This window comes from Gigantopelta aegis, chromosome 7 (assembly GCF_016097555.1).
Source record: "Gigantopelta aegis isolate Gae_Host chromosome 7, Gae_host_genome, whole genome shotgun sequence".
Taxonomy (NCBI): domain Eukaryota; kingdom Metazoa; phylum Mollusca; class Gastropoda; order Neomphalida; family Peltospiridae; genus Gigantopelta; species Gigantopelta aegis.
In genome coordinates this window covers 1,045,926-1,068,636 of record NC_054705.1, presented here as the reverse complement: position 1 = coordinate 1,068,636, position 22,711 = coordinate 1,045,926, and the positions used below count along the sequence as shown (strand labels likewise).

The following is a 22,711-nucleotide window of genomic DNA, read 5'->3' as shown; positions in this document are numbered from 1 at the left end:
GGGGGGCTTCCTGTGATAAAGGTACACTTTGAGGGCTTCCTCTGTGATAAAGGTACGTTTTGGGGGCTTCCTGTGATAAAGGTACACTTTGGGGGCTTCCTCTGTGATAAAGGTACACTTTGAGGGCTTCCTGTGATAAAGGTACACTTTGGGGGCTTCCTCTGTGATAAAGGTACGCTTTGGGGGCTTCCTCTGTGATAAAGGTACACTTTGAGGGCTTCCTCTGTGATAAAGGTACACTTTGAGGGCTTCCTCTGTGATAAAGGTACACTTTGAGGGCTTCCTCTGTGATAAAGGTACGCTTTGGGGGCTTCCTCTGTGATAAAGGTACGCTTTGAGGGCTTCCTCTGTGATAAAGGTACACTTTGGGGGCTTCCTCTGTGATAAAGGTACGCTTTGGGGGCTTTCTCTGTGATAAAGGTACACTTTGGGGGCTTCCTCTGTGATAAAGGTACGCTTTGGGGGCTTTCTCTGTGATAAAGGTACGCTTTGAGGGCTTTCTCTGTGATAAAGGTGCGCTTTGGGGGCTTTCTCTGTGATAAAGGTACGCTTTGAGGGCTTCCTCTGTGATAAAGGTGCGCTTTGGGGGCTTTCTCTGTGATAAAGGTACGCTTTGAGGGCTTCCTCTGTGATAAAGGTGCGCTTTGGGGGCTTTCTCTGTGATAAAGGTACGCTTTGAGGGCTTCCTCTGTGATAAAGGTGCGCTTTGAGGGCTTCCTCTGTGATAAAGGTACGCTTTGAGGGCTTCCTCTGTGATAAAGGCACGCTTTGAGGGCTTTCTCTGTGATAAAGGTGCGCTTTGGGGGCTTCCTCTGTGATAAAGGTACACTTTGGGGGCTTTCTCTGTGATAAAGGTACACTTTGGGGGCTTTCTCTGTGATAAAGGTACGCTTTGAGGGCTTTCTCTGTGATAAAGGTACGTTAAATTTTCTTACTCGTTTTCTTGTTATTGGTGGGTAATTACTGTTTTCTTTATAAATGAAAGAGGTAAGTATAAGTACTATTTTGACGGAATTCAGTATGAAAGAAGTAACCTTACTCAGTGTGTTTGTTTTGTTTAACGACACCACTAGAACACATTCATTAATTAATCATCGGCTATTGGATGTCAAACATTTGGTAATTCTGACTTGTAGTCATTAGAGGAAACCCGCAACATTTTTTTCTAATGCAACAAGGGATCTTTTATATGCACTTTCCCACAGACAGGAGAGCACATACCACGGCCTTTGTCCAGTTGTGGTGCACTGGTTGGAACGAGAAAAAATCTTACTCAGTGTCTGGACCTTGTGGAGGGCCGTACCTAGGATTTTTTTCATTTTTTAAATGTATTTATTTATTTATTTATTATTATAATTATTTTAAAAATTTGGAGGCAAATGAATTCTTAGAATGAACGAGCATAGAAGGCGTAGAACACTAATTTTGAAATGTAGACACTCTGACTCTGAAATACCATTTTACAGCCATTTCAGGGAGGTTACTTACTAGTACTTAAACTCAGTATCAATCCCCAATTTATAAATTATATGCTTATTTTTACTAAATGTTTTTGTGGGGGGTAACTGCCCCTTTGCCCCCCCCCCCCCACCCCCCACCCACCCACTAGCTACGGCCCTGGTGTGAAAGAAGAAGAAGAAGTAGTAGTAGAAAACATGTTGTTTTGACGAGACCCTGTGTGAAAGAGGCCAATTTTCCAATCAATCAATCAATCAATTTATTCTGCCGACGCTCCCATTCGGCTCTTTCTCGTTCCAGCCAGTGCACCACGACTGGTATATCAAAGGCCGTGGTATATGTTATCCTATCTTTGGGATATTGCATATAAAAGATCCCTTGATTACTAATGGAAAAATGTAGCGGGTTTCCTCTCTAAAACTATATGTCGCAATTATCGAATGTTTGACATCAAATAGCCGATGATTAACAAATCAATGTGATCTAGTTGTGTCGTTAAACAAAACAAACTCCTTTTTTATCTGTCGAAGCTGAAATCAGCCATTGACTGAAACATACAAAATACACTGCGTGGTTATTGATACAAAATACACTGCGTTGTTATTGATACAAAATACAACTGCGTGGTTATTGATACAAAATACCTTGCGTGGTTATTGATACAAAATACAACTGCATGGTTATTGATACAAAATACACTGCGTGCTTATTGATACAAAATACACTGCGTCGTTATTGATACAAAATACACTGCGTGCTTATTGATACAAAATACACTGTCGTTATTGATACAAAATACACTGTGTCGTTATTGATACAAAATACACTGCGTCGTTATTGATACAAAATACACTGCGTCGTTATTGATACAAACTACACTGCGTGCTTATTGATACAAAATACACTGCGTGCTTATTGATACAAAATAGTGTTACAAATATACATTTAAATAAAATATGGTACCAAACTACATTTAAAAAATGAGAAAATACAAAAAAGATTATTAATTAATAATGTTAGAAGTAGTAATAATGTGGATAATATAGTAGTAGCAGATTATTAATTAATAATGTTAGAAGTAGTAATAATGTGGATAATATAGTAGTAGCAGATTATTAATTAATAATGTTAGAAGTAGTAATAATATTAGAAGTAGTAATAATGTTAGAAGTAGTAATAATGTTAGAAGTAGTAATAATGTGGATAATATAGTAGTAGAAGATTATTAATTAATAATGTTAGAAGTAGTAATAATGTTAGAAGTAGTAATAATGTTAGAAGTAGTAATAATGTGGATAATATAGTAGTAGAAGATTATTAATTAATAATGTTAGAAGTAGTAATAATGTTAGAAGTAGTAATAATGTTAGAAGTAGTAATAATGTTAGAAGTAGTAATAATGTGGATAATATAGTAGTAGCAGAGAAGGAAACAATAAGTATGGCTATGACAGTAATATTTGACGTCTTTGCATTGCAACATAAATACATTTTGATAGATGTAATATTTGACGTCTTTGCATTGCAACATAAATACATTTTGATAGATGTAATATTTGACGTCTTTGCATTGCAACATAAATACATTTTGATAGATGTAATATTTGACGTCTTTGCATTGCAACATAAATACATTTTGATAGATCTAACACAATTTACTTTGATCTTAATGTCAAATAATTTACAAACTTGTTATAGGAAGGCCAAGAACAACAATATGTCTTCAAGAATCGCGATCTAATATCATGATAGCAAGAACAAACAAGTGAAACGTGATTTACATCTTCAGTCTTTTTTATATTACAAAGTGTACATAGTCTTTGTTCTCTGGGAATATTGTTAAGTCTACCATTTTCAATATTGATATCTAACTAAAACACCACACCTTAAATTAGACAAAGCAGTCATATATTTTGTACAAAATATACCATCTAGATATGATTCATAACAGTAATCAATTTTTGCAACAGTTTATAAAGCGTTAAAACGTTGAGAAGTTAGCAAACACATTTGTCATAAACTGACCTGTAAGTCTGTTTATAATGATTAGTGGTGACACAGCTGATGTATCAGACTCCCAAAGATACAGAAATCCAAGTTCTTGTAAGAAAACTGTAACATACATTGTCCAGTGTTTACACTTAGTGATAGTATCAGCGTTTTCTCTTAATATTCTAATCACCTTATAGACACTTTAACATACATTGTCCAGTGTTTACACTCAGTAATAGTATTAGCGTTTTCTCTTAGTATTCTGTACACTTTATAGACACTTTAACATACATTGTCCAGTGTTTACACTTAGTCATAGTATTTTCTCTTAGTATTCTATACACTTTATAGACACTTTAACATACGTTGTCCAGTGTTTACACTTAGTAATAGTATCAGCGTTTTCTCTTAGTATTCTATACACTTTATAGACACGAGAAGCCTTGTTAATTATTTTAACCAATAGATCAATATTCTCTGTTTACATATAGCAGAAATAACCTTCCAAGATCTAATAAAATAGCGTTATTTGGGGTTCTTATCTTGGTATCGAGGATGATTTTACGTCAACGGTATTTTAGTCAAAGTTCATTTAGTCAGACTCAAAAGTATAGCCTTCACTTTAGACAAACTTCAGCAAACAAATGAGTCCGTTAATTGGACGATGACTTCCAAATTAATCAATTGTTCGCGGGCGTAGGAAGGTAAAGTAAAGTTTGTTTCATTTAACGACGCCTATAAAGCACATTGATTTTTATCTTATCATCGGCTATTGGACGTCAAGGCGTAGGAAGGTGGCAAACAATGTGTGTATGTGTGTGTGTGTGGGGGGGGGGGTGCACACACACACACACACACACACACACACACACACACATATATATATATATATATATATATATATATGCCAGGCCCGTAGGACGGATTTTCAAAGTGGGGGGGGGGGCTAATTTTTATGGTTGTATAAATGTGTTGTGCGAAACCGCGAGCGCCGCAGGCGCGAAGCCCCAAAGCCCCATAAGGGGAAAAAGGGGGGGGGGGGGGGGCTCATTCCCCTGTGTGTATGTATGTATGTAATAATAATAATATATACTTGTATATATCATGGGCGGATTATGCTTTATGTAAGGGGGGTTTCCAAAACAATATGTAAATGTTTCTAATTTGAAATTGTACATTTTACGTGGACATCAATTTAGATAGCTCTACGTGGTGGTGGTGGTGGTGTTGTTTTTAGCCAGGGGGTGTTTCCGTGCAACTGGGAAACCCCCATAATCCGCCCCTGTATATATAAAATTATCGCTGGTGCTACCCCACCCCTCTCACTTCCTACGCCAGTGTTGTTAATCTAATTACAATGTATTATAATGTGTAACAATATACCCAATGTCATAAAAATAGTCACAAAGTACTGTTCCGGGCTATTAAAGCCGCACGCCCTAGTTTCATCCAGCGAAAATAAATTATAATTTGGTTAATCTACAAACCTGTAACACACTTAAATCACGTTTTTATCAAATGGAGTGAAAAAGCAGGTTTTATATCGATAAATACCATGAAATAATTTGAAAGTTAGTATTGGGGTGCGTTCCTTTCACGTCTCCTGGACATGTTCCAACTGTTCTGTCCTGGTTGTATCCCCTCTCCAGATATCATAAGACTTAGCAAAATTATTGGTTTTAAGGGTTTGTAATGTTTTGTATTGAGATACTTACTTGTCTGAACTTTATTGTTACTGAAAATGTTCACGAACTGTGAAAAAAAATCTCATAAATGAACAAGCAAACGACAACAAATCGGATGTTGATTGCGCGAACCGTGCACGAGAAAACAAACCGAACCAAAATGATAACTGTCACGTGGTATACCAACGTCTGTGACATTGAAATGGGAATATCCCCTCTAAAAATAGATTAGACCTTGTCTGCTCAACGGTTTTTTCTCAGAGGCCCGTGGCATTTTATGAAATACGAAAAATGCATTTTGTGGTATTACAAACACCAGGATTACCAAAAAACACTTTAGGTGAATGAAAATGTATATTCTAAATACTAGTAATAAACGGTAAGTAAAGTGCAATTTTATTTGTGAAAAAATGGGTTTAATAGCGAAAAACAACGGCGTAATGGTTAACAACTAGGGCGTGTCTCTTTAACCTCCGGTGCTCTCCGACAAACCGGAAGTAATTCTCCTGTGTTTTCGTTGGCAGAGCAGAAGACATTCGTTTGTGGTAAATACTTTTAAACTTTTGTTAAATAACCATTGAATATTTATAATCTTAACGGTAACTCAACAACAGATGTGTAGTATACAATTACAGACATAGGTTATTTAAGTCCATTGTAATTAGCGCGTAGGCCTAACATGGACGCAATAAATTGGCGAACAAGTCACAAACTGACCGCCGGCGTCGGGGGTCACCCGAAATATGCCAAAAACCCGGTTTTTGGCATATTTACAATGAAAAAACCTTTTCGCAATCAAAAAACCTCACAAAAAACATAATTCTGCCAAAATCGTATCCAATAAGGTTTTTTTTATATACTTTATTGACAGTTTATCAATATTATATGATTTACAATTTACATGAAACACAAATATTGTTGTCAGTCCTAAACATATGCATATCTACGTCCGTTTTCGCCTTGTTTGTAAAATGCGGTTTTTGGCATATTTACAATGAAAAAACCTTTTCGCAATCAAAAAACCTCACAAAAACCATAATTCTGCCAAAATCGTATCCAATAAGGTTTTTTTTTATATACTTTATTGACAGTTTATCAATATTATATGATTTACAATTTATATGAAGCACAAATATTGTTGTCAGTCCTAAACATATGCATACGTCCGTTTCCGCCTTGTTTGTAAAATGCGGTACAGGACTGATTTTAGGGTCCGACTATTTACTCCCAAGATACCCAAAAATACACCAAGACACCACACGTTTTTGTATTGGTGTACTCCCTGGGTGTATTGATATGCTGTTTATATTAGTGTAACCCGGGGAAGAAGTAAAGATAACACTCCTTGTGGTTCCAATATTTTATTTGTAGACCAATTGGAAAAACCTGTAAAATATAATACAAACATTCCTTACAAACATTCCTTACAATCACACATTAACTTTCACACTTCCGCGCACATGTATAATATAAACTCTCAATTAAGATAAAATTATTACATCACTATGTCCGAATATCAATATAAAATACAAATTACAAATAAATATATCTTACCAGACATCCACAATATCTATTTGATCAGACACTGGAAATGCAGTAGTGTATAAAATATATATATAATAATCAACCGATTCTCTGCAGAATAATTGGATAAAATAGTACTGACTGTCTGCTTCTGATGAAAGTTGATCGTAATCTGACAATTAGGAAAAATCTAGTTATAAAGGGCGTAGTCCAAAAGCATGCAATGCGTGTCTCGGTGTCGAGTCATCAGTCTTGCGTGAACTGTCATCGTCGCACGTGAATTAACAACTACTAACAAACCCAACACAATAAACAATGACCACTGCTAACACAAAAGATGAAATAAACACACCTTTCTTTAACTATTTTATATTTAAAGATCCACTCCCTACAAATTAGTTTTTAAAAATACTTAATATATTATAATTAATATTTAATTGAAATCTTTGATAATTAATAATTTAATGCCTGGTTACATATTCCCCTCCCCGAGGTAAATGTCTCCTGACATTTAGTCACGATTCAGCTGTACATTTTATAAGACAGCTGCAAATAAAATACTGTTAATTACATCAAACAATGAAATATCACACTGAATTCAGACATAAAATACACTATAATGTATATATACTGCGATATACAAATTTGTCTCTGCAATACCTCAAATGTCCGAACCTAAACAAATACAAAACAAATTAGTTAGGTCAAATATATACAATTATCAAACACCACAGCTAATAACTTAGCTGAACACAACTGACCTGTAAAGCAATGAGTTACCTCAAATCACAGGTTAAATATCCAAATATCAGGTTTTGCAACTAGATTAATCAGCATTACTTTCAGTTTAGTGAATACTGAAATACTGGTCTCAACTGAACTGAAATACAAATAATCAATAAAATTATTTACATACAACATCATAAAAATCACACAAAAATTTCATCAGTTGAGATATGTTGGGAACACACCCACTGTCCATATCTATCAGGCGGTTTCCGTGTGCGCTGTGGTCGTCCCACAGTCTGTTCAAGCATTGGGAAAACTTGAGAAGTATGTCCTTCACTGTGTAGCTGGTCCCTATCTGTTATCTCCTGATCAGAAGTTGCTGCACTCACAGTATCAGGAATCACAGCAGAATCGTCTACAGCTTCAGGTTCCTGACTCACCCCCTCTGGTGAGCGAAATTCTGGAACAACCTCTCCTGATGAGGATAATGAAGAATTAACTCCCACAGATGATGGACAATACAGCTGTACTGGGCTCAACCTCCGACGTTGAGGGATCACATATTTCAGGCTGCCCTGCGAGTTTTTACTTGAATCGGATTCCGAGCTGGACACCTCTCGTGGATACAACCTAACAGGCTTCTTCGGTTTAACCATATGGCTAACTCCGGTAATAATCTCCTCACAGGGAATAATGTTAAAAGGCAGCAACATATTACGATGGAGTGTCCTCACAGGACCCTTGCCCACTTCACGACGCACTCTATACACTGGAATATCCTCATTTGGTATTTGAGATACCAGGTAGGGTTCCTGCTCCCAACGATCAGCTAACTTTTGCTTTCCTTTGAAACCTACTTTCCTGACCAGCACTCTGTCACCTACTTCTAACTTTGTCTCTCTCACTCCTCTGTCATATCTGTCCTTATTCCTGTCACCGTATGCATTGGCTTGTTCTGCTGCAGCTCTGTAAGCATACCTCATTCTACCTCTCAACTTCTGCACATATGAACTTGTATCTAGGTCACCTTCTGTATGTGGATCTGTCCCCAGAAAAGCATCTACTGAGAGTCGTGGATTCCACCCGAACATCAAGAAATGTGGTGAATACCCAGTCGCATCACTCTTCGTCGAGTTGTATGCTTGTACTATAGGAGCAACATACGATTTCCAATCAGCTTTCTTCTTTTCATCCAATGTGGCAAGCATCTTTATCAATGTCTGGTTGAATCGCTCAGCTGACCCATTCCCCATTGGGTGATAAGGTGTAGTCCTCGTTTTCTGAACATTGGCTAGTTTACACAGCTCCTTGATCATTCGACTTTCAAAATTCCTTCCTTGGTCACTGTAACTGTTCAGGAAAACTGTAAAATAAAATAAAATGTTCATACAGTGCCTTAGCTGTGGTATGTGCAGTCTGATTTTTACAAGGTATTGCCTGAGCGTATCTCGTAAAATGGTCAGTTATGACTAAAATATTCTCATAACCCCCTTTTGACTTCTCTAAACTCAAGAAATCAATACAGACTAGCTGCATTGGTCTCATGGTTTCTATTGGAACCAAACCAGCTGTAGGTTTGATAGGAGTTTTCCTTCTTATACATCTACCACACTGTTCCACCTTCCTGTTAACATCCTTCTCTAGTCCTGGCCAGTAAAACCGTTGCTTGGCTAACCATAAGGTCTTTTCCTTTCCTTGATGCCCAGCATCATCATGGATACCTTTCAGTGCTATCTGTCGATAAAACTCTGGCAAACCCAACTGTCTTACCTTCTGACCGTCTAGAATAACATTTCTGTACAAAATTCCATTAACCAGTTCTAAACGTCTCCTCTCTCGAAGATACTTCTTTACAGCTGGCATCTCTCTCTGTACTCCTTGTCCCCTCTGAAACAAACCATACTTTACAATCTGTATAAGCCTAGCAGTAACCCGATCTTTGCGCTGCTCCGCAATCCAGTCAATACAACTGATATTATCGCCAAGATCCACGTGTTCACCGGCCGAATGAGCAGTAGTCTTGCTTGATACACTGTCAACCAAAGGAATGGATGCTATCGCTGCTTGACAGACTGCTTTCACAACATCTGCAAAGACCTGTCTGCTGAGACCATCTGCATCCGCATTCAACTTTCCTGCTCTATAAGACAAAGTAAAGTTATAGTATGCTAAAGCAGCTACCCACCGATGACTGGTTGCATCCAGCTTGGCCTTCGTCAACACATAAGTTAGGGGATTGTTATCAGTGATAACATGAAATGAATTGCCATACAAATAATCATGAAATTTATCTGTGATATATAGCCCACTTCAATGAAAGAAATTCTAACTTATGTGCTGGGTAGTTCCTCTCACTAGGTCTGAGTCCACGACTGGCGTATGCAATTACCCTTTCTACACCTTGCTGTTTCTGATATAACACCGCTCCTAATCCAGAACTGCTGGAATCTGTGTGAACAATAAAAGGTAATGCATAATCAGCATATGCTAAAATAGGTGGCTGTGTCAACTTCTCCTTGACCACATCAAAAGCTATCTGCTGCTCATCTCTCCACCTAAACTCAGCTACTGGTTTCTTCTTCTTCCTGGACTTCCGTGCTGCAGGAATGGTTCCATGCCCTTGAAGCAAACTGTTCAAAGGTTCCACCAGCTTGGCGTAGTCCTTGATAAAACGGTGATAATACCCCGCAAAACCCAAGAACTGACGAAGCTCCTTAATAGTCTTCGGTACCGGCCACTGCTCAACAGCTGACGTTTTCTCAGGATCTGTAGATATACCTGCCTCTGAAACTACATGTCCAAGATAAGAAACTGAAGTATTAAAAAGTTCACATTTGGATGGTTTAAGCTTTAAGTTGTGTTGACAAAGTCTAGCAAATACAGCTTGCAAACGCTCAACATGCTCTTCAAAAGTCTTGGAAAACACTAAGATGTCATCTATAAATATCAGACAAGTCTTTAAGTGCATCTCACCCATGCATTTTTCCATCAGACGCTGGAAAGTCGCTGGGGCATTGGTAAGACCAAATCCCATCCGGTTACACTCGTAAATTTATAAATCCCAATTTGCCAACATTGAAAGCTGTTTTCTCCTTGTCGTTCTCGTCAACCTCCACCTGCCAATAACCTGATCTCAAGTCTAACTTGGAATAGTACTTAGATCCATGCAGTGTATCTATAACATCATCAAATCTTGGAAGCATGTAACTGTCTTTGTGAGTCCGAGAATTTAAAGTCCTGTAGTCTATACAGAATCTCAAAGAACCGTCTTTCTTCCTTACCAAAACAATGTTAGATAAAAAAGGACTGCTAGACTCTCTGATTATACCTGCATCAAGCATTTCCTTGACATGTTGACGAACCTCATCATACATACCAGGAGGAATCTTCCTATATGGAAGCTTGAACGGTCGCTTGTCATCCAGCTCTATCTTATGCTTGACCAAGTCTGTAGTTCCTATATCTAGAAGATCTGAAGAAAAAACATGTTTCCAGTTACCCAGTACCTGTCTAACTTGGGATAACTGATCTTCACTAAGGTTATCTCGGTCTATCTGTGCACCAAGTTCCTCCGCAGTAGAAATATTCTTATCTTTACCAGGTAATTCAGCTAAACTATCAATAACCTTTACCTCTTGGATACTGCATATCTCCGACCTGGGCTTAATGAGTAGCGGCTTTGCGGACATATTACAAATCTTGACAGGTATCTTGATACTAGAACTGCCCTGGTTTATCTTCACAACTCTAGGACATACTGAAAATGTAGAAGTCCCATCCAAGTTTCCAGTAACAACTTCAGAAATGTTTGATCTAACTCCCCTTGCTATACCGTTAACTACCGCTGACTGGTATGGAGCTACATAGAATGGCTTCCTATTTAAAGATTTAACTTTAAAAACATTGCAAGCAATGCTATCAAATGCCACCTGCCATTCGGAAGGAATGTTACCTTCTGTTCCTCCTGAAGAAACATCTCTACACAGTCTAATGATGTTTGTTCTTTAGGAAATTTCGTAATATATGCCTACATTTATTAATAAAACCCAAATAACATTGTACATAACTGTATGTCTGTATACAAATCGTCCAATAACTCTTTGTCAGTTAACTTATAAATAATGTTTACTCATAAATAATTGGACCCAGTATAAATGAATGTATTTAAGTATAAACGTTTCTCTATGCTAAGACGATGGCGATGACGGGACATTTTCAATTTGTTTTCTAAATCTTGATTAGCAATATTTATAGTCAATTGAAAATTAATTAACAACTACTGTTTAATGTTTCTGAAAAATGTGTAGTGATCTCTGAAAGTTGTGTAGCGAATTGCAACGCAATACTGAACCACATGTTGCCATTGGCATTTCATTATAATTATTCATATCGTCTGTTGAATATTTCTGACGTTTTTAACTTTTGCATGTGGAAAGTATACAAATGTCTGTCATATTCGCAAAAATGTTCGTAAAAATAAAGCTAAACGGATGCTCGCGCAAGGCTTTTGGAATGGTATGCATATTCAACGATACAGACCAGTGTTTCTACCAGAAATAAATATTTGGGTATGACAGTATTGACACTATGATTATCATGACTATGGAATTGAATGCAACTAGTCAACAGGGGGTATATGGGGGGCCTCCCCCAGAAAGAAAATATGTTAACTTTAGGGTTAGGGTTAAAAAAAAATCATACCTTAATGATAAGAGTTTTGTTAAAAGGTTAACTTAAATGAGACCGGACACCAAAAGACATGTAGTGTGTGATGGATTAAGTTAGCGTCAAATACCGCATTACTCTAACGCCTGGCTCGCTGCGAGGCACCGGTCAGCTGCGCGTCTTAGGTTTGGGGTAAAAACAGAAGTGGGCGGGATTATGCATAGATCTGAACGAAAGCAAGGCAATACGTCATCGGTGAGAGTTACCAAGCAATACCGGTACACGTGTTGATTCTTTGGTTGTGCCTTTAACAAAAAAAAAGAAGACGACGACTTAAAGTTTAAGTCGTCTTCTTTTTTTTTTTTTGTCTCCAGGTTTATCGGAAATTTAATTTACAAGATAATTAGTGTTATTATATACTGTCGACGTAATTATATGATGGTTAACTGCGCAGTGTTTAACTGCAACAGTAACAGCAATGCATCCCAAGAAACGGCCAACATCATGGTTTCGATTTCCAAAAAAAACCCCGAAAGTTGTTTTAAAACATGGACGCATTATTGTCGTCGAATGGGCTTTACACCAACTAAATACAGCAGGTTATGGTACATTTACAATGTGAAAATTAAAACAAGTATGTACTTAAGATATACATTAAATAAAGGTAGGCTATTGCAATTTGTTCACATACGAAAATTTAAACCACGTTTATTTACCTATAATTACCAAATTAATTTTCACCGACAGCCCATAACGACTCCATACTAACGTCTCTTGATCTAGTTGGTTTGTTAACCTCATAAAATAATATAATTAATCACTTTTGGCATCTAGCAATTTAAAGCAAAATTAACAATAGTTACCACATGGAATAAGCATCATATATTACTGTTTTACATGTAATATATTTGACCTGTAATATATTTTCATCAGGACTTCCTTCTTCCTCCATGAATGATTAAAGAAAATAACACTGGATATAGTGTAATTATTTTTTATTTTATTCCAATATATAACAAATGTGTTTTATGTCAGTTGGTTTGAAATCATGATTACAAAATCCTAAAGATAAAAGGAACTGGTTCCTAACTGCATCCTTTACATATTATCTACATTTGTATAGACCTGTAGGAACGATATTTGAAGTGTGTGTGTGTGTGGGGGGGGGGGGGGGGGGGGGGGGGATACAGTCTTTAGTGAGGGATACAAACTAGATTTTTATCTTTATATCATCATTATTTATGCAAAGTAGTGAAAATTTAAAACATACATTTTCATCCTAGAGTGTGTGATGGAGAACAAGCCCCTAGGCCCGCCCCTCCCCAGTTCCTACGGGCCTGTTGTATTTTATATTAATAAATGCAAAGACTACATAATAATAGTGTCGATAAGACATATTAGTTGTAAAGTGATTGTCAGTATGTGGCAACAGTATAATATTTTCCAACATTTCTGTGTTTCTGTACCCGGCTGTGGACAGTTTCGGCAGACTGGTAACACATTTTCTTAATAATTAAAAATACACGGTTTAACCAAACACATTAAAACTAGGGTAACTAGTTAAAGAGAACAAAGTTTTTTGTTAAATTATTATATCTTGCTTTGGTGAGGAGGGGACGCTTTTTGCAAATTTGCGAAATCGGCCTCTGGAATATCCACTGACGTGTCATATTTACATCTATGCTGAACAAGATTTATGATGAAATATTATTACGACGGCAAACAATTCATTACGCCGTATATATAGTTTGGTGTCCGGTCTCCTTTAAGAAAACTAAAATCTGCCAAAAAATTAGGGTATTCTCGGAACCGGCATGACGTCACACGGCCTAGTTACTGATCATCCGGGTCTTTGGGGGTGAAGCCTTAGTGATTACTCTTTTACATAGAAAAAAGTTATATTAACTTTTTGCATGCCTTGCATATTGTCATTTATTTTCTGTAGCTAACACATAGTTGCAGCATGTCTTATGAGTATTATAGCAGCTTGGGTTGTCATATATAAGAGAAACGAACAACGGGAATATGAATTAGTACAGTCTATATTTATTACCGACATGTTTCCGTATAGCTTATATTGTCGAGGGGACCTGACTAGAGGCAGGTTGGGCAGAACAATTTTTGTTGATGCAATTTTAAGGTAATATTAATTATAAATTTTAACAACTTTGAAATGATAAGATAATTATTAATATTATAATAATTAAGATGTGGGCTACAAAATATATAATTTGTATGTATAATAATAAAATGTATATGCATGATTCAAGATAATTATGTTTATCATTTAACATAATTATTTTATTTCCAAATAGAATGTAATAATTAAACAATTGCAAAGTTGTTACTTTACAACTTTAAATTACAGTATTATTATTGTCATTCTTGAAATAATGAAATGATTTAGTTTTTACAGATTGTGAAATTATTTCATGATGTTGGCCTTCCTTACCGGTTGAATGCAGGCGACAAAAAAAATAGCAATACTAAAATATAGCCAACCTCAGACCTTGTCATCTAAGGGGAGTTATATCTCTCTCTAGTTACCCATCACTCCCCTGAGATTAGTTACTGCTATCTGGCTATTGGATAGCCCGAGTACTCTGACTGTAAAAGTACTAGACGGACATTTTGGAAGGTTATATGCTCTCATTAATACTGTCCGAGACCAAACTGTAATTTTCTTTCAGTCGCTGCCCACCAAAGAGTAGTAAAAAATTCCAGATCTAATACCACAACAATCGTATGTTTGATGTCAAATACATGTACTTCGATAATTTTCGAGTTCCTTGATTTAAAAAAATCCAGATATTAATCACTAATACACACACTACAGAAAGAAATCCGACAGCACCCACATTCAACTAAGCTTCGGCAAACTTCGGACAGCAGAATTCTAAGTTTGCCGACCTATATCGTGACGTAGCATCACATGATCACCCACTCAGCGATTCCGTCTTCCAGGGGCCGTCTTGTACGATAATACGATAAGTGCCCGACAATCACCAAAAAAGTGTTTCGTTTAATGACATCAAAGGGCATATTCACTGGAATGGAACAAAATGGCTATGCCCATTATATATAATAGCCGTCGCATTTAACTGTTTTATTAATTAAATATATAGAGGCTATTTCATGGGTTTTTTGGAATACGATTTTTATGTCAACGATTCGTGAAAATATGGTTTTCACACATCACGAGTTGACATAAAAATCGTATTCGGAAAAACACCATGAAATAGTCTATTTATTATATACATATTTCCAAATTTTTGACAATATCTTTTGCTCTTTGGTAATATCTTTCACTTATTCTATCGAAAATACGTAACGTCATGATATATTTCTTCCTATGGAACTTTGCCAGAAAATTTACTTTACCATAGACTTTTAAAAACAAATTTGATTAAAATTTATCTTTATTAACATTTATTTAACAATACTGCGGTGCAAACATATCTGACAAAGTGATCCTCTAAAAACTCCCACAAAAACAAAACGAGTCAAACGCCGTTAAATTCTTACACTTACACTCGATGACATTGTGTCATCATTATTTAGTTTTGTATTCAATTTGTTTTATATATTTTATCGTAATTGCACTTCGTATTCAGTTTTTATAGGCACAGTTGTTTAAATTACTTTTTTTTTTTTTCAAATACGATCAGGGCCCATGCTTATAAAACTTAAAGTCTAGACTTTAATAAAGTCCAGACTTTAACATAATGCTATTTGAATGGCGTTGCCATGACGTTAAAGTCTGGACTTTATTAAAGTCTAAACTTCAAGGTTTATAAGCATGGGGCCTGATGCATTGGTAATCATCAAATTTAAATACGAAGAACAGAGACAAAGGGAGATAATTTAATCAAGCACTTTTACAAAAAAGTAAATACGACTTCTAGGCCTATATTTTCACTGTACTAAAATACAGTCAAAATATGACTTCACAGGATATGACTTTTATGGTTTCCGTAGATCTATAAGACTATATATTTCATTGCTATGTATATAGTAAAATAATATACTTGTTGATATTAAAGTCGCACACCCTATTTTCAGCCCGCGAAAATTAATTATAATTCTTGTTAATCTACAAACCTGTAACACACTTAGATCACGTTTTTATAAAATGGAGTAAAACTGAAGATTTTATATCGATAAATACCATGGGAATCCCCGTGACTCAATTACTTGAAATAATTTTGAAAGTTAGTATTCTGATGTCACCGGTAGATGTCGCTCGAAGCACATAAATGCCTATGTCGCGACAAATTTCCCAGAGTGCACACAGACTTGGGGTGCGTTCCTTTCACCTCTCCTGGGCATGTACCAACTGTTCTGTCCTCTCCAGATATCGTAAGACTTTATTGGTTTTAAGGATTTGTAACGTTTTGTATTGAGATACTTACTTGTCTGAACTTTATTGTTAATGAAAATCTGCACGAACTGTGAAGAAAAACCTCACAAATGAACGACAAGCAAACGACAACAAATCGGTTGTTGATTGCGCGAACCGTGCACGAGAAAACAAACCGAACCAAAATGATAACGGTCACGTGGTATACCAACATCTGTGACATTGAAATGGGAATTTTTTAAGATCCCCTCTAAAAATAGATGGACCTTGTCTGCTCAACGGTTTTTTTCTCAGTGGCGCGTGCCTTTTTAAGAAATACAAAAAAATGCATTTTGTGGTATTACAAACATCAGGATTACCAAAAAATACTTCAGGAGAATGGAAATGTATATTCTGAATAATAAAATGTAAATAAAGTGTAATTTTATTTGTGAAAAATGGGTTTAATAGCAAAAAACAGGGTCTTGTCCCTTTAAGCAATACTGTGCATTATATATTATTGAATATGCAGACCAGTCCAATTGCCTTGCTTAAGCATTTCTTTAACGGCCAGTTTAGTGTTCATTAGAAGCGTAGAAAATATTAATAAAAAGGTAGCTATATTTGGATAACAAACTGTCTGTTTATAAATATTGATATACTTTAGAACCGAATGCTTATGCTCACTGAAACTTTTTCACCCACGATACCACTAAAATAAACTTATTCGTAATTATCCTGGAGTAATCAATAGTAAGAACAAACCGTAATGTAAACACGTGAAACCGAAAAGAAATAAAACAAATACTATTTGCCCTTTGTTGTATATAACACAATTTGTTATTAATATTTTCTGCCAAAGTCATTTGCCAAAGCAAGTTTTTAAATAGAACACACTTTCGGCGTACTACGTAAAACATAACAAATAATCGCACACTACATTCTTGTTATGTATGTGTTTGACAATTTCCGTCTCTGGACCCTTATAATCGATATTAGAGAAAAATTACTTTTCACTAATGAAAAAACACGATGTAAATCACTTATCAAAATGTTTTTGATTTTAGATGATGATGATGATAACACGCCCATCCCGAGTCCAACCTCCGATAAAGGGGGGGGGGGGGGGGGGGGGTGAGAATGGCAGAATTTTGAAAATAGCAATTAGTAAAAAAGTTAATAGAATAAGTATAAAACAAAAGAGAGAAAAAGGTTACAAGCCAAAAATAAAAAAGAATTGACTGCTCGGCCGAATATTTATATAATTCGGAGCATTTTAGAAGGACAGTCCAAAATTAAATAAGAGAAAGAAGAGAGGATCGGACTATTTAATAATATATACAAAAAAGAAGTAAATTCGACATAAAATTTTGAACGCAGATCTAAAGTTTAAAAGTCCAATCGATATGTCCATGCGAGTGGCCTCGTTAAGGCCGTTTGGGTGCACAGCTTAAAGGGACGAGATGGGTTGCATCCCGTCAAGAAAACCCCTAGATTGACAGTCGATAGACGTTGAAGGTGTAGTGCTGTGCTGAAATACAGATCTTGAGAAGCCGGATCCGTCTGAACGAGAGAGAGTATCAGACTAGGGTATAGTCCAGTCGTCATGGGTTGGTATAGTGGTGCGGACAGGCCCGACTCCGGAGGATACGAGATGGTATCACTATAAGGCAAGGTAAAGTTTTTAGAGATATTCTGTTAAAGGACCAGGAAGTGTTGTTGATAAATGTGACGTCACTGGTTTGCACATGCTCGTGAGCTTTAGACAAAATGTGACGTGTACAACTATTGATGTGCAAGGCTTAATTACTCTACTATTATACTATAAAACAAATTAGACTGTTTCAATATCTGTTTTTCTAGCTGTCCTGCCGTGTCAGAAACGACCGTGTGTTCGAGGCAATTGTCGAAATGGAAGAACTACATACTTCTGTCTTTGTCCACCACGCTACAAAGGAAGGAGATGTGAAGGTACGTATATAGATCTATCCCTTGCTTCTGCTTCTAATGGGGGGAAATGTAGCAGCTAGGTTTCCTCTGAAAATGTCATGTAACACAGGCTTTTACATTGTTACCGAACTGGTCACGTATGCGACTGTCAGGTCTTTTCGTTTGGCGACTGTAACATTTTATACGGTTGCTCCCCAGGCAATCGAACCAAAGTTGATACAGACCAGACCCCCTCGACCTCTCTCTCCCCCACCTCCGGATCCGCGTCTGGATACAGTTTAAAATTGTCATATTCAAATTAAATTATATGTTAACGTGGTTCCGGAATCTGCTCTTTGCAAATGAATGGGGGCGTAAAGCAAGTTTATAATTTCTGAGTTCACTTGAACAGAGCAGAAATATTATGAAATGTATTCTTATAAAAGTTGCCAGACATTTTAATTTAGATATAATAAACCTTGTAGCAGAACGTACTTAATGGTTTTTTCAGTACTTTACAAATCCTTTCGATTCCATCTAGAACTTATTTTACAATTTTTACGTGATAATGAATTTTATTCAAAATTTTAATTATATATATCTGTGATATTTGTATTTTTACACAGTACTTTACACTGTGTTTTTATTTAACTGTTGAATTTTTATATTGATGTTGATCATCACTTTGTTTTCCCCATTACCATTGTTTGACACCCAATAGCCGATGTATTTTTCGTGCTGGGGTGTCGTTAAACATTCATTCATTTATTCATTCATTTACTTTACAAATGTAAATCTACGTTCGTGTAAAATGAACGGGTAAGGTGAAGTTATATTTCATTAGCCCTACGTCATAACTGTGATGGTGCGATGCCCACTAAGCATACATGAATATATCAAAAAATTTCTGCTTTATAAATAGTTTTTAACAAATAAATTAAGCTCAATAAGTTACAAATACAAGGCTGCAATTGATGTACACCCCCTCCCCGGCTGTTGTTTACCAAGCCTGCACTATTTAAAAACATTTGTTCTAGTAACATAGCTCATGTTTACTTTGAGCCCAGCCACGACTGTTTGCGAGAGACTTCTCAGCTATTAAGAGGGCAAAAATACCCCAGAGAAGTGTTTTGGGGCACAAACTGTTAAATAATATACACACAATAATGACACATGGTCCAAAATCCCTAAACATTTTTGAACCATGAATGAATGAATGAATGTTTAACAACACCCTGGCACGAAAAATACATCAGCTATTGGGTGTCAAACTATGACAATGCAAACAAATAAAGTGATGATCAACTTCAATATAAAAATTCAAGATTTAACTAAAAACAGTATAAAGAACTGTGCAAAAATACAAATATCACAGATAGATCAGGGTTCGCACGGGCCTGGAAAAGTCCTTGAATTTTGACGTAGTACTTGAAAAGTACTGGAATTTTGCAAATTCAGAAAAGGTCCTGGAAAAGTACTGGAATTTCATTAAAAACTACTTGAAAATTGCCGAAATGTACTTGAGTTTTTTTTACAAGCAGAATGTCTCTCTTACTGATTAAAATCTGGAAAAAAAAAATTGCTGACGTATTTCTCGGGTATTTGTCGTAATCAAAACCCGGAAGTGATATGTGTTGCTGCCAATATAGATAGACTGGCATACAAGTCCTTGTTGCACTTGCTATATGCACCACAGTGTGAAGATTAAAGTAGACTGGGCAGCTGTCTACTGGAAACAGTGCATTACTAATAGTTGAACCGGTTTATGAGCGAGACAGGTAACCAGTCGTGTGCTGAGAAACGGTCAGCTGTAGTTAACTAGTGATGTGTGTGTGTTAAACTGCTTGTAACATTGTGCCAAAGACTACTTGAAAAACTGAAAAATATACTTGAAAAGTACTGGAATTTCTGTCCACCAGGTCTGTATGAACCATGTAGATACTGATGTTTACTCAAAATTTCAATTGTATCTCGAAGAAAACAAGGGGATTTGTGCTGTATTGGCCATTCTCAAAGAGAATGTTACACTTCTGACCCACGATGAGGTTACAGCACGCGCAGGTGATTTTTGAACCAATGCCAGCCATAAAAGAATGGCTCACGAGTGGAAAGGGATCTCACAACATCCACGGCCATATAAGTGGTCACTCGCATACATCGACACAATAATTATATTTAGATGAACAAGGGGACACTACCAAACAAATAACAAAGTTTAAATCAACAAATGGACATTATTTAAAAAATAAAGTTTAAATCAACAAATAGAGAAGACAGTTGATACCACTAGACCGATATATACATTTAGTACTTCCTAGGTTAAGTGTTGTAACCTATTGGCAAAATTCTTTATTTGTGCAATTTAATTACTTTCAAGATTATTACACTATTAAACACTGTATTAAATTAAATAGGAGCAACACAATTGGTTACCGTAAGAGTATAGGCAAGCTGAATGACACTTGCCCTGTGGCAAGTAATTTTTTTGAAAATATTTGAACCCCTGTGGTGGGTGCTTCATTCAGGAAGTCAGTAGTACAGTATTGCTCGATTCACTTCAATTATTGGTATTTGTGAATATTGATATCCCATATTCATGATACATATCATATTTTCTGCTTGATATATTCGTTGCAGCTCAAGTAGATACCCATACAAAAATAATGCCATATTTTATTTCAGTTCTGAACCCCTGCAGTAGATACCCAAACAAAAATACTGCCATATTTCATTTCAGTTCTGAACCCCTGCAGTAAATACCCACACAAAAATACTGCCATATTTTATTTCAGTTCTAAACCCCTGCAGTAGATATCCATACAAAAATACTGCCATATTTTATTTCAGTTCTGAACCCCTGCAGTAGATACCCAAACAAAAATACTGCCATATTTTATTTCAGTTCTGAACCCCTGCAGTAGATATCCATACAAAAATACTGCCATATTTTATTTCAGTTCTAAACCCCTGCAGTAGATATCCATACAAAAATACTGCCGTATTTTATTTCAGTTCTGAACCCCTGCTTTACACATCCATGCAGAAATGGAGCAAAATGTTCTGGTTCTGGGTCGATCTTCAAATGTGTGTGTAAAAACGGATACACAGGCAAAACCTGTCAACTGGGTATATATATATATATACATTTCTCTCTCTCTCTCTGGGTCGTGCTCTTTCTCTGTCTCTGGGTCGTGCTCTTTCTCTGTCTCTCCCAAACAAAAATGCATGCTTGCGGCTAGGTTGTTGCAAGGTAGTTACAAGGTTGTTACAAGGTAGTACAAGCAATGCAAGCTATTTGCAAGCTAACATTTAGCTCGTGTAAGGTAGTCAGTATTTCTGCAAGCTTGCCGCATGCATGGTTTCATTTGTGAAAGCATGCGCAAGCTTGCTGCAAGCATATCTTCAACTGTGCAAGCTTCCCGCAAGCATGTTTTCATTTTTGTAAGCTAGCTTGCTGCATGTATATCTTCAACTGTGAAAGCATGTCTACACTTGTGGAGAAAAAGCTAAGTCCAAATCATTTTCATGGTTATTTGTTTTTAATTCATAACTTCTCATATGGTTTATCAAATTCAGTGGGAACAGTGGCTAAACAACCAAACATACATGTTACAGATTTAGATAGTATTTACAATAATAATTAAAACAAAATTAATATTAATACATACTAATGATAATACAATATGGTTAAAACAGAATCATCTTGTAATAATTGGATTTTCAATTGGCCCCAAAAATAATAACATATGCATGGCCATGAGAGGATGACATGGGCCATGTTTGGTTGAAATTAGCCTGGTGGAATTTGATAAGATGTTGAAAATGTCTGAGCCAATCAGAGGCCAGGGTGGCCATCTTGGATTTTGAATCAGCCACAAAAATAACAACACTTAGTAAGTCGTGAGAGAATCATTTGGACTAAGCAGGGCAGCTATCTTGATTTTAAATCTGCCCGAAAAATAACAAACTTGGTCAGGGCCATGAGAGGATCATTAGGAATACATATGGTTTAAATTTGCATGGTGGAACTTGAGTAAAAGTTAAAAATGTCTCAGTTATTCAGAGGCCAGGGCGGCCATCTTGGAATTTTTATTGGCCTGAAAAATAACAACACTTGGTCAGGTCTATAAGAGGATCATTTGGACCAAGTTTGGTTGAATCCTGCTTGGTGGAACAGGAGAAAAAAGAAAACAAGAAGAAACAAACAAATGACTTTACACCACAGTGTGGATCTCCAGATAGTGGAGGAATATAACCTAAAACAAGAAGAAGAAGAAGAAGAATATAGGACCAGGAGCTTTTTAGCATATTAGTTTAGTCAAGACTATCCCACATAAATGGAACATGTCTATCAGACAGGTAAACTAATTTTGTAGCCTAAGTATCTGACA

The 22,711-nt window shown here is 36.4% G+C and overlaps 1 protein-coding gene across 1 annotated transcript in view; it reads left to right on the top strand.

The window, feature by feature from the left end:
• Window positions 1-22,711, top strand: part of LOC121377151 — a 109,103-nt gene that overhangs the window by 10,436 nt on the left and 75,956 nt on the right. Inside the window, exons 4-5 of the mRNA XM_041505049.1 lie at window positions 18,255-18,362; window positions 21,333-21,446. Of these exons, the coding sequence (XP_041360983.1) occupies window positions 18,255-18,362; window positions 21,333-21,446 (222 nt within the window). The remainder of the gene's footprint in view (window positions 1-18,254; window positions 18,363-21,332; window positions 21,447-22,711) is intronic.